Below are 13,022 nucleotides of genomic sequence, written 5' to 3'. Positions count from 1 at the left end.
AATAACATTGAGTTATTTTTAAAATAGTTCTTTAAAAAAAAAAACACACAGATTTAGTTCTGTTTCTGGCACTGTTTCAGACCTGACAACCTGGACCGTGTTCCCTTCAGAAGCCGAGTGAAGCCAAGGAGCAAACCATTAACAGGACAGGTATGTGACCGGGAGGTGGGGACACATTCCGGCTCACACAAGGCAGAGCCCTGCCCCCTGGGGGAGAGGCCGGCGCCTCAGGGGACACCTGGAGATAAAACTACACCCTAGGGGGGACCCAGAAAACTCTCCACATCGGTGTCAAGGGAAGGAAAAAGTCTCCAAAAAAAGTAAAGCCGACAGGAGAATATTTTCAAGATCAGATAACAAGCTTACAGAGACATTAGTATACTTGACCAGGAGAAGGTCTTGAAATCACTAAAGAAAGCTCATGAATATGTAAATGCATACTATTTTAATAAATGCCCAAAGCATAAAGTAAAACACTACTTCTACTTTGAGTAACACAAGGACATAGGAATGGATAATTCCTTGAGGAAGCTGCTACTTAAATAAGGAACGGCAGCAGACCCAGCGGGGGTGGGGGGTGGGGCAGAGAGAGCAGGAAGGCGGGGGGGCAGGTGATCCGATCCCCAGGGGACCTGGTGGGCAGGGACCCGTGAGGGTGGCCGTCAGGGGCTCTGCACGGTCTTTCTCAGGACGATAGTCAAGGATGTCAGGAGGTCTCCGGGAGAAGGGCGGGGACGGCTGACACAGGGGCCCACTTGGGCAGGACAGGATCCCCATGAGCGGAGAACCTGGAGGTCCGAGCAGCGGGGCCCAGCCCGCCCAGCCCTGCCCGGCCCTTCGGCCTCCAGGAACTGAATCCCTCACCAGAGACGGAGATAAAAGCAGACTGACTGAGCTCTTGCTTAGATCTACTGTTCTACTGGCTCTTAATTAGGTCAATAAGGGGCTTATTAACAAGACTGATTAGGATGCTGGATTGGTCACTGAAGGGAAAAAAACAATCATTATCATGATTATTACAATGGAAACAAATGGGATGTAATGAAGTCTATCATCTTAAAACAGAAGTTAATTTTAAAATCATTTCTTTGTAAAAAGCAACATGTGAATTTGTTTTATGCTTCTAATAAAACAATGAGAAAAATTTTGGAGACAATGGGAAATAATTTATATGGGCCGGCTAACATAAGACATCAGAGAATTAGCACTGGCTTCCCTGTAACGGCATCACGACCAGGTAAGCAAATGTGCACGTGTCTTAGAAACGCGTGCCGAAGTACACAGCGCCAACAGCATGTCTGTGATGGGCTTGAAAATCCTTCAGCAAAGAGAGAAAAGATCGCTCCCACGATAAATGAGCAGCCGCAGGTACCACTGCTCTTCTGGCCACGAGGGCCATCAGCATTTTTAAATGTTTCTGAAGTCCTAAGACTTCTACCCAATTCAGGAAAAGAAACATCTAGCACATTCCCTACCACAAACGGCACGTAACGCCCATGGGAGAGGCAGAGAAATGAAGGACCACCAGAAGGGAGGAAACCCGGAACCTTCTTGCTGCCCAACATGAATTCGCAAAGAGAAAGGTGCCGACGGGCGTGGGGCCGGAGAGCACCCCGAGCGTCGTGTGCGGCACCCGAGTACACTACCCGAACCGGACGGCGCCTGCGGAGCCGGCTGCACCCCGTCCTCAGCGGGTCTGAAGCGCAGCGGAGACGTGGACAGGACGTGGGCGCTAAGGGAGAAACAGAAACAGCAGCAGGAGGGCAAACTCGCGCACGGGGCTCGCGGCAAGGACACCTGCATTTCACGACAGTCACAGGCAGCTCGAACTCGCGCACATACGGACGTGCAAGGTTTGCAACCAATCAAGGTTGTTCTTACCCTTCTAAGAAACACATTTTAGTATTTTTAATAAAAGTGCTATTTCCTAATTTGCATTCTATCCTGGATTACAGTAAGATAAACTAGGCATCATTCAGTCTTACACAAGACAGAAGTAAAGCCACGAGCAATCACCTCTTTCACACAGGATTAGCACACCTGGAGTTTACTAAGCTTTACTTTTCTCTCTTAAGATCAAAAGGGACGGGAACTCTAGGAGCCGCCGCGGGGACACACGCACAGCCTGCGCAGCAAGACCGCACCGAGGCAGCACGGACAGACCCCTTCCCGCGGCGCGCCTCCGCTGCGACGTCACCGGGGCGGCCACGTGCATTTCCAGCAAGGCGCTCTTACGGCCAAACAAGGACGTGAGTAAGCAGACGGCCTGCACGGGACGGTCAACACGGAGCACACGTTCGCGACGCCCATCGTGAGCACGGCCGCGATGACGCCAGCAGTCACCGTCCGTCGCGCGTGGCCCCGTGTGCGTCCGAAACTGCCGCCTACGAGACCGCCCCCCGCCAGCCAGCCCCACGCTCCTCTGTGGGTCCGAGTGAGCACGCAGCTGAGCCTGGAGACACGCGTCGGGCAGGACTCACCTCGTCACCCCCCGCTCTGCTCTCCACTGCGCAGGACCCGGCAACCCGAATGCTGAGGCTCCTGAAGTCTTCGTTCCCAGCAAAGAGAAACAGACGAGCAACGCGGGCGCTCAGCGGGCACCGGCCCTCGCGGACAGAGCTGTGCTCACGGCCTGCGCTGGGGCTGCCGCGGCGCGAGGAGCAAGGCCGTTGCGAGAGCCCTGACCCCGGCCGGCCCCGAGCCACCAGAGTCATGGGGACACAGGCACCCACAGAGAGACCACAGACGCTGCACACGCTAGCCACAGGGAGCCGGGAAGAACACGGTTCCCGGAGCAGGTTCAGGTGAACCTTCCAGGGCGAGCGGGAGGAGAGACAGGCGCTCGGGCCAGCAGAGGTTTGGCGGGTTCTAGCAAAGTCCCGAAGGTACGGAAAGGCACAGTGACTTCCCACCAGGAGGGAGGCATGGGCTGGCCCATGCTAAGAACTCAGACTCTGTCCCCAAGCACCAGGGCCTTAAAAGAGAAGGAAGGGAGCTCGCATCCACAGGTGACCTTGGCTGCAGACACACAGGGAGGGCAGAGGGACGACTCCGTGCATGGTGGCACAGACCTGAGGGCCGGAACCAGGGCCGGACAGGAGGGCGCCCGGCTCAGTTCAGACAGGTTGAGCCTGACAAGCTTGTGAGGCCCTCCGGTCACCTGGTCATGGTGTTAAGTCTCCAGGGGGAAACACTGATGGTGTGGACTTCAGAATCCTGGGCAGGAGGCTGGGACAGACACGGGAGTGCTGAAGAGAACGAGTTTCCCTCGCAGCCCTGCACACACCTGGAGGGCGGGAGGACCGGGGACCAAGGGCAGGGAGACCCACCGAGAGCGGGGAGCAGACTCGAAGTGTGTCCTTGGGACCCTGTGCACAGAGGCTGCCCGTGGCCGTCTGCACGTTCTAATGGCCAAGCGTCCCACACCGAGAGGGTCAGTCTCCCAGAGAAAGAGGAACTGAACTTGATCTGACCCTTGTGATGTAAGGCGGCTTCCAGTTCAAAGCTTGCCAAGTTAAATAAGAACAGGCCCACTGAGCTTCCGATCCATAAGCACATGGCATTCTCAGAAGAAAGTCTAATTGAAAGGAAAAAGAGAAAACGCCCAGCTCATCTTCCTCCTCAGGCTCCCATGCCCCCCCAACCCCGAGCAGCTGTTGCAGGTGGCGGCTCTTGGCACTCGGGATCTCTGACTCCCTTCCACTCGGCTGGTATTTCAGGTTCCGGGGACACCTGCTGTCCTGTGAAGACAAGTACTAAAGAGCCACAGCGGATCCCAACTCGATCACGATCTGCACGGTTTTCCCTTCTCTGAGGCCACGGGACTCTCTGCCCAGGGGGCGTCCCTGCGAGAGGCGCAGCGAGCACAGCGGGTCCTGCCACGCGGGGCAGCAGCAAACAGACGGAAGTCGCAGAGGCCCTGGGAGGGCCAACACAGCTCTGCTTCCTCTTCTAGTTTTCAATGGATAAGCCTCCTCTGGCTGGGCCAGACCTGGGACCCGGAACCACTGCTGACACCCTCTCTGCCACCGGCCTCTCAGTCCCCTGGAGCCTCTGACCACCTGACATCCTGTGCACGCTCCCGGGCCTTCATGCTCCCACAGCCATCCCCAGGTCGGCCAAACAAGTCCGTGTGCATCCGGGGCAGGAAGCCCGGCCGACCCTCAAGGAGCCCCAGCACAGGCCACCTCAGATGTCCGTTCCCGCGCTGCCCGCGTCGGGGGGCAGACCCAGCAGGGCGCCTGTGCACAGACCTGGCCTGCAGCGCGGCCGGCTCCCCACCGTGATAAGCCCCACCTTGTCCAGGAAGACAGAGGCTCGTCCCTCCTTGTCCCTAGAGCTCTCGGTACTCAGCAGCGAAAGCCGTCACAGTACGTTCTGAAATGTCTGCGGCAGGCCACAGATGGGAGAGGTTCAGAATGACTTATGACTACGTCCCCCTTTACCTTGTTACGATCAAGATCTGCCTAGACTTTGGTGAGCAAAATTAACAACAATTTCATTTATTAAACAGACTCAAAAACAACTGCCCAAGTTTACCAGCTTTAAGACTTAGAATATGCAATCCTAAAAACACTTAACATTATTACTTAAAAAGACAAAAATACTTTGGCCTTATTTTAATCCTTCCTAAAAAGTGAACCTCACTTCAGAGGCTTCCCTCAGCGCACTAGGGCAGCTCGTCACACTCACCCCCGACACTCGGCAGGGACGATGACAGGTAGATCACACGACGCCAAACCCAGGACCGGGAGGCTTGCTTCGACCTCCTCTCCCTCCTCCAGACCATCTGTACGGGGATGCGGACTGTCTTCTAGGAACAGAATTGATCACCTGAGTTACGGGATTAAAGGGGTCCACCGAGTTGCAGGCAGACAGCTGGCAGCATGGGACGCTGGAGGAAATACGTGTGGGTCAGAGCAACTCAGATCGGTTCTCGAGTCAAGGAAAACAGCCACACTTGCACATGACTAAGACTGAGATCATAAACGCCGCGCACAGCCGGTATGTGAGGCCTGTCGGGAACAAAGGGGGCGTTCCAGGCTTTTCAGAGTTTGACTCTGTTCCTAAAGCAGGATCACGTTCACCTCCAAATAAACGGACCTTACACAAGAAACAAGGAAAGCCAAGACTGAAAGCATTAGGAAGAAAACAGATATAGTGGATAAAGGTAATTTCTGACCTTCTTTCAAAAGAAATTGCTTAAAGCCACCCACAAAAAAAAAAAAAAAAAGAACTAAACGACTAAACGGAAAGGAGGAACGGTGGTGAGAAGCTTGAGGGCAGCAGGGAAGAGATGCCTTTGCGGGAACGTGAAGCACGACAGCGCGGCCGCAGGACGGGAAGAAGGCAGGCCCCCAGCGCCTCCCGCACGGCCCCATCCTCCTGTGACGGTGATGCCGCGCCCGCGTCCGACCAACGGCGAGGGAGAAAGACGTGGCCACGTGGAAGCAACCCGGCAGGGGGCGGGGACTCCTGCAGAGATGGGGCGGGCCCGGGCGGGCGGGGGGACCTCGGCGCAGCACGACCACCAGAAGATGGGAAGAGGCTGCCTGGGTCGGGGGACACGCGCTCTCCTCATCCGCGGACCTCACCCCCGCGCGCAGGATGAGCTGCGCCGTCCCCGGTGCCGGTGCATGTCTGAGATCAGACGCCAGACTTCGGCCCCCGAGAGCTGTCCCTGCACGGTGCTCCCTTCAAACCGCCCAACTGGCAGGCTGCACAGGGGCCCCGTGGCGGGTGGGGGGGTTCCCGTGGGAGGGTCTGAGTGACATTACCCGGCAGGCTGCACGGCCTGGACTCAATCCTCCTGGAGAAACTCTCTCTCTTCTTCTTCAGGTCAACTCGTGTCACACAACGGTAATGATGTCCTTCAACCAAACTAAAGATCCGAAGCTGGAAAAGCCAACGAGGCACAGACCGCAGGTCTGCCGTCACAGGGCACCGGGGAACACGCGGTACCAGCCCCCAGAGAAGGGAGGGTGTGGAGCCGGAGACAAGCCCCACGCAGCCTGAGAGCCTGCTGGACCCTTCCGCTGCCAGTCTGACCCCTCCCTTCCCCTTCCTAGCCCCGCACATCCATTCCGCTGACGTCGAGTTTATAAACCACAGCCCAAGAGGGCGTGCGCTCTGATGCCCACTGGTCCAGGCCAGTCTCTCGGAGCCCAACACCAGGAACACAGCCACAAGTACGGTGGGCACGTCACTGGCAAAAACGCATAGTAATAGCAGTCACCTTTGTCAAAAGGAAAAATAAAACTTCTTAGTTTCCAAAAATACATCTGTGATGTTGTGATTTAGAACAAGAAACCCACGTTTTGGGACTTCCTGTCTCCAGCACAGACCTCTTAAAACCCCAGGAACTTCCCAAGCATTGAGTGACAAAGGTATTTTTTGTAGCGTTAACGAGGTGACTTTTGAAAAGACCCTAAGGGTGGGGACAGGTTGCCAGGAGAATGAATCACGCGATTAGAGGCTGGTAACTTTCAGTCCCGCCCTGGGGAGGGCTGGGGGCTGGAGAACGGGTTCCGTTACCAACGGCCACCGGTCGCATCGATCAGGCCTGCATACTGAGGCCTCCAGGAAATCCCAGCTCCCGGGTCGGTGAACACGTCCGTGCACGGTCCGCGCCAGACAGTGACCCTCCCCAGCCTCACCCTGGGGTGAGCCTCCGTCTGGGGCTCGTCTCCGTCCTCTGCCACCTCCTTTACCAGACTGGTCAGCGGCGGGAGGCCGGGTGCTCGGTGGGTGAGGCGTCCCTCTTGGCTTCGGCGGGGCTGGGGGTCTCAGGGTCCTGGGACCGAGCCGTGGTCGGGCTCCCTGCTCTGCTGGGTGGGGCGTGGCCGAGGTTCTCTCTCCTGCTGCCTCTGCCCCCCCGCCCCGCCCGGCGCTCTCCAACCCGCACCGGCGTCTTCAGCACACCGGGGTGCTGCGCCGGCAAGAGGCGTCCCCTGAGGTCCGCGGGTCACTCTGGCAAATCCGTGGAGCCCAGGAGGGGCTGCAGGCCCGTCCCGAAGCAGCCAGGTCACGTGGAGCCCGAGGCCGCACCGCCGTGGGCGGCGTGTGAAGGGGGCCCGTCTCCCGGGGCTCCAGGCAGACGGCGTCACAACGGGCTGACATCACGGGACACCCGGCCGGCGTGTGGGGCGCGGCCCGTGTGCGGGGACACCCCGCGTGTGCGGTGACCCGAACTGCCAGAGGCCAGGGGCTCCGCCCACGCGGGAGCGAGAGCTGTCTTATTTGCCAACAGGGCATCTTGCCCAAATGATCTCAACAGCAACTTTTTAAGAAGAGGACAATACCCATGCTTTGTGAATACACCTGAATTTCTCACCTGAAAAAGATAAGTTCTGAAAAACAAGTGTCTTTTTCAAACTCTACTGTAAAGCTGGCTGCTGTGCCGGCCGTGTGTGGGCGCGAGTGTGAGCCCCACCGCGACCCCGGGCCCACGGTCCCTCCCAGCAGGAAGAGCACTGGGGAGCGAGCACAGACCTCTCGGCGGCGCTCACGTGGTCACCACGGCGTCCTGCGTCGCTCACCTGGCCGTGCGCGCATCCCGTCACCAGCGGCCGGCTCCCCGCGTGGATGAGGAGACTCAGGAGAGGAGAGGCTACGAACGGGCCACGCCGTATGTATCTGTAAAAACTCCCGCTGAAAGTATCCGAGTTTTACTCCTACTCTGCTTTCAGTCAGTCTGAACTCTCCGGAAATAACTCCCTCAGCAGGAAGCGGAAACCCTAAGTGCATACACTTTTCGAGAAGGTGCGTGTGTGAGGAGGGAGCAAAGCCGCCGCCCGCCCCCCCCCCCGCCCCCGCCACAGCCCACGGCAGCTCCCCGTGGAGGCCCGGCCCTACTGGCACAGGCCACTCCCGCTGCTCGGCGCCCCGGGCCCCGCAGCGCCATCCCCCACGCTGTACCCAACAGCCATGAAACTTGCAACAGAAGTAACACGTTTACGGCATCAGTCAGGAAAACAGCAATGAAATGATGCTTACTGTTTGAACTGTTGCCTCGCATGTCATTTAAAAGTTATTCTGAAACTACACTGCCAAGAATTCAGGAGGAAAACTGGGGCGCCTGGGTGGCTCAGTGGGTTAAGCCTCTGCTTTCGGCTCAGGTCATGATCTCAGGGTCCTGGGATCGAGCCCCACATGGCGGGGGGGGGGGGGTCCCTGCTCAGCAGGGAGCCTGCTTCCCCCTCCCTCTCTGCCTGCCTCTCTGCCTACTTGTGATCTCCATCAAATGAATAAATAAAATCTTTAAAAAAAGAAAAAGAATTCAGGAGGAAAATTAAGACAAAAGGACATTTAAAAATATATCCTAAATAAACCAAATGACATCAAAATCGAGTTAGTAACTATTTTCTTGACAGTCCAATAATAATTCTACAAGTTAATTTCAGGAAAATAATGCCAACGGAATTCCAAGAAATGAGTTTTGTCCCTGAGACTGACGATGTATCCCAGCTGATAAAGCTTCCTCCTCCGTGCACGGCTGTGACGCCAGGAAGGACACGGAGTCTCTGCGAAGGCACTGGGTAAGGAGGCATGGCCCGTGTGCTGAGCTGCATTTTTGTGTGATTCATCCCGAGAAAGTGGCTCCTTGGGCAGCAGGACGTGCGCCGGGAGCACGGGAACACCGGCCAGGACGTGTGTGAAGACCTAGTGGCCTATACTGGGGGATTCACCGCCAGACAGACTGAGCGCTCAGGGCTGGGCAGAACTTCCCGCCTGAGCACAGCCTCCGATCTGCGAGGCAGATGCACCCTGTGCTGGCCTGGCCGCCCCTCTTCCCGGGGACAGCAGAGGCAGGCCGCACGCTTCTCCCACCCACCAGTACGCCTCTCAGTCTGCAAGCATATGCTTACTTTTAAGGTAAAAACTTCAAGAAATACACCTGTTCAGTGAATCCTTGCAAGGTTAGATGGGAGGGAAGCTCTCAGAACCCCCTGAGTGGGACGCCTCCAGCTTACAAACACACGAGGAAATAACGACTCCACGAAGCCCACCGGCAAAACAGACACACGAGTTTTAAGGCACCTGTTAGCACTGATGAGGTGTAGATCAGTGATCTCATATGATGATCCCAAACCTTCGGAAAGACACACATTTCTTCAGAAGATACACATAAATCTTGTTTTGATCCACATTCCTGATGTAGCTTGAACTGATACGTCTACTCCGCTACAGATTAATTTGTGTGAGCGGTTACCTGAAGGAGAAGATAATAAACTAGGTATATAAATAATAAAACTGTAGAAACACCATAAAAGATTTCAGAATCATTTGGAAAAAAGCTAACATTTCCAGAAGTAAGCATCTGTGGGTCTGGAAGACCCGAACAGGGCTGCAGACATCTCCAGCACCCAGAGAGAGGGGCCGGCCAGAGTCTCTGCCGTCTGACTGTCAGGTGCCTGCCCAGGAGAGGGGGGCCGGCCATGGTCCCTGCCGTCCGTAAGGTGCCAGTGCATGTTTTTGGACACACGTCAGCGATTTCCAAACTCAGCTCCCGTTCTCAAAAACCCCATCAAACGATGGGCACCCTCACATCCATCTAGGCACAGCCCATGTGTTTGCGGCAGCTGGAGGGGCTGGGGCGGGGCCAACGGGGAAGCAGGGCCCCTGGGCCAGATGACCGAGGAGGAGTTTCGGTCTCTCTCCTCCCCGACCCTGCAGGTGTAAACCACCCACACCCCTTCTTCCAATTACGCTGTACAAGTCCTCACTGGGTCAGTAGCATAATAACCCTAATACTAGCTGGCTGGGAGCTGGAGGAGAACGGAGCTGGCGTCTTAAATTATTTTCTTCTTCAGCTCGATTTAGTTCTGATTGAAGCCTCTGATTTTGGAAAATGGCTCTTTTGCTCTGGGCCCCCAGGGAAACACTATGGAGTCCATCAATGTTCTAGCTCCCCCAGGCCCTGCATTTGAGCGGGAAGGTCCCACAGCTGATCCAAGTCCCCCCCCGGGAATGCTGGGACATGCCCAGCTGACACCTCGGGCCAAGTTCAGGACAGAAGTGTGGCAGAAAAAAAATCAGGTGTGCGGTGGCAGGGGACAAAGCACTCCAGTTTCCACGGTCTGACCTTAAAGCTCCTGTCTTCAGACACTGAGATGATGATACGTGTTTGCCACGGACAGAACTCGGCTGCGGTCACGGCGCCCCGGTGACCCTCCAGCTCGGCTAGCGTAGACTGACTCTGGGAGGATTTGTGAAGGAAGATCAGTAACTGAATGTTCTGCCAATTGTGGTTATTAAGAAGTTATGCACATCTCACAGAAAACAGTTTCTGTTAAGCTCTACTTCCCATAACTCCCCTTTCCAAATGTGAAGCTACCTGTACATAAACCGAGAAGTGAAAATTCAGATGGCTGAGCCGAGGGGGCACAAGCTGCCCCTTATGCCTCTTATCGCCGGACAACTAAAAATAAACGGGGGGGATCATAATGTGCATCAGAACACGGATACTTCCCAGGTTGAATGTTAGGAAATGCGCATTTCTGCTACCTCCAATGTCTACAGTATGAAATAGTCCTTGTCTATGATAACATCGTATCCCGGAAAATACCGGTTTCCTTTCAGTATTTATGGTCATGTGTGACATTAGTGTACGTGTTCTGTGTTCAGTTGAAGTCTCGCAAAGCGAAGTTCTTAAGCTGGTCACTAAGGGCCGCACGGTCTGGAACAGGCACCTGCCCCTCGCTCTCCATCCGCGTGGTCGAGGCCTGACTCAGGCTCCTCGCCTTCTCTTTCCGGGACCGCTCACCTTCCTTCTGACCCTGACGTGCTTGCTGTCCTCCCAGCTCATCTGTGTTCCTTCTCCCAACACGAGGCTGGTGAGCTTTACTACGTGTGGCGGGTGCCTTAATGGAATCACTGAATCCTGCGACACGTCCCATCGGCTGGGACTTCACTTACAACGTGAGCGTTGTGTCATGCGTGAGCCTCCGTTGCACAATTTGGCCGAGAATTACATGAACACAGAAAGGCACACTCTGTGCCCCAAACTGCCTAGTACACCGTAAGCCCACCGTCGGTTAATCCCCAATTAAGATTTTGTGCCTAACAGCCTCCCTCACCGAGATTTTTTTAAGTAGACAGGGCAGAAAACTCCCCGTGGGCAAACAGCTTGGTCCACTGCATTCACTCGGCAAACAGAAGCCGAGGCCAGGCCTTGGGTGTCTGCCTCCGAGGCGGGGCTCAAGCACACGGTGGATCCCGAGCAGACAGGAGGTCTCCCTCAGCCCCACCCCTGCCCTCACGCCCGCCCGGCAGAGCCCAACGGGGTCCCGATTCCTAGTCGGATGGGAGATGTAGAAGTCGCGGAGCCTGGAAGAGGAGACCCACTTCCTTAAACCAACCCCAGGTGAGAGACACGTGAGGGAAGTCCAGCTCTGGACAGCAAGGGAGCTTTGAGAAAAGCGATGAAGGAAGCACTGAGCTGGGACAGTCACCAAAGGAGGAGAAGTCAGCGCAGTGACCGTTTGCCCGAACACGCCTGCTAAGCGTGCCGATGGCCTGATCTCAAGGACCGGCGTCACGACGGACACAACAGCCGTATGGGATCCGGGCGACTCCCCGAGGGCAGGGTCTGGACGCCTTCCCCCACTGCCGGGAAGCAGTACCGCTGCTGAGAGGGGGCGGCCGTGCTCACCCACACGAGGCGGGTGCCGAACCTCACCTCAGTATCCAGCACAAATATCTTCTTTCCAGCGCACACGGCAGCCACGCGGTCATCCGGGCTCAACCTCAAACACAGCACCTTTCCCAGCAGGGTGCCCACGACCAGCCCCCGAGGAGTCAGCCCTAGAGGGAGGTTCCGCGTTAGTGGCAGGTTACCGGGAGGCCACAGGGAGGCGCTGACAACGTGGCTCTCTCCCCTAACATCGCACGCAGAGTGACCACGAGCTTGGGTGTGACTTCGGCTCCTTGACAGTATTAAAAACATCCAGTGTAAACAGTTCTGGAAGTTTGTGGGATGCAGGGATCAACTGTCAGAAAATGACTCCACGTCGTCACAGATAATGGGTCTCTGGGAAGGCTGCATGTGCACAGACGTGGGGGTCATTCAGAATCACGCATGGTCCCAACCCTCCCTCCTCCGTGACCACAGCAGCCCCCGGCTCGGCCGTGTGAGCTGCTCAGGTCCGTGTCAGACAGGCAGAAGGCACCGGGTGCCCACCTGAGCCTCCGGGGCCTCTCTACCCACAGGAGGATGTCTCCAGGCACGCCTGCAGGCCTGAGGTGACAACACACGCTGACCCGCAGCCTCACGCAGCGTCCCTCAACCAACGCACCACCGCGCAGCAGGACTCCGCACCACTGTGGCTGGGCCCTGTCCAGCACGGTCACGTCATAGCGAGCCCACGGACCACAGAAGGGGAGATGTGCACACATCACTGGAGCTCTATCTTGGCTAAAATCCCATGGTCTCGTTCCGTGAGGGTCCAACAGGCACCTGTGCTACCCCAGACATCTCCCTCGGCACCTGGGACAGATCAGTGAACAAGGAGACAAAGTCCTGTCTTTGTGGAAAGCTTACCCAGGGTAGGGGGTGGGGATATTCAGACACCAATAAACAAAATTAGTAAACAAGTAACATACAACGATAGAAGGAAGTGAACACCGTCAGAAAAAGCAAAGCGCACAAAGGGACTGGGGTCCAGGGCGGTGGTCAGAAGGTCCCGCGGCAGTGGAGACACTTGAGTAGATCCTAAAGGATGCGGCAGAATCCACCGTGGTCCTGAGATGGAGCAGCAGGTGCAAAGGCCCAGGGGCAGGACTAAGTGTGGGCTGTTCCTTGAGACTGGGGCTTTGGCTGGGGGTCCCATAGCTCTGTCAGTCCCTAGTCTGCCTGAGGTGGGAAGGCACTGGGGGGCTTGGGCAGAAGTGTAGTGTGCTCAAGACTCCAGTCTTCCAGGGACTCCCGGCTGCTGAGTGGAGAGCAGAGCCCTGGGCAAGGTGAGCAGGAGACCGAACACAGTAACCCGCTGAGTGACCGCTGCGGCTGGACTGCGGGGCAG

The 13,022-nt window shown here is 56.4% G+C and overlaps 1 protein-coding gene across 1 annotated transcript in view; it reads right to left on the bottom strand.

Moving 5' to 3' along the window:
• The window catches only part of WDR27 (WD repeat domain 27), a 128,360-nt gene that overhangs the window by 100,130 nt on the left and 15,208 nt on the right, over positions 1–13,022 (bottom strand). The window contains exons 5-14 of the mRNA XM_080807066.1: positions 11,681–11,805; positions 10,085–10,198; positions 9,040–9,091; positions 7,539–7,609; positions 5,778–5,895; positions 4,693–4,813; positions 3,474–3,577; positions 2,481–2,548; positions 2,145–2,266; positions 1,647–1,732 (exon numbers count right to left, since the gene is read on the bottom strand). Coding sequence (XP_080663192.1) covers positions 1,647–1,732; positions 2,145–2,266; positions 2,481–2,548; positions 3,474–3,577; positions 4,693–4,813; positions 5,778–5,895; positions 7,539–7,609; positions 9,040–9,091; positions 10,085–10,198; positions 11,681–11,805 — 981 coding nt within the window. The remainder of the gene's footprint in view (positions 1–1,646; positions 1,733–2,144; positions 2,267–2,480; positions 2,549–3,473; positions 3,578–4,692; positions 4,814–5,777; positions 5,896–7,538; positions 7,610–9,039; positions 9,092–10,084; positions 10,199–11,680; positions 11,806–13,022) is intronic.

Source organism: Martes martes (genome assembly GCF_963455335.1).
Source record: "Martes martes genome assembly, chromosome: 6".
In the NCBI taxonomy this organism is placed as follows: domain Eukaryota; kingdom Metazoa; phylum Chordata; class Mammalia; order Carnivora; family Mustelidae; genus Martes; species Martes martes.
This window is presented reverse-complemented; position numbering and strand designations above follow the sequence as displayed.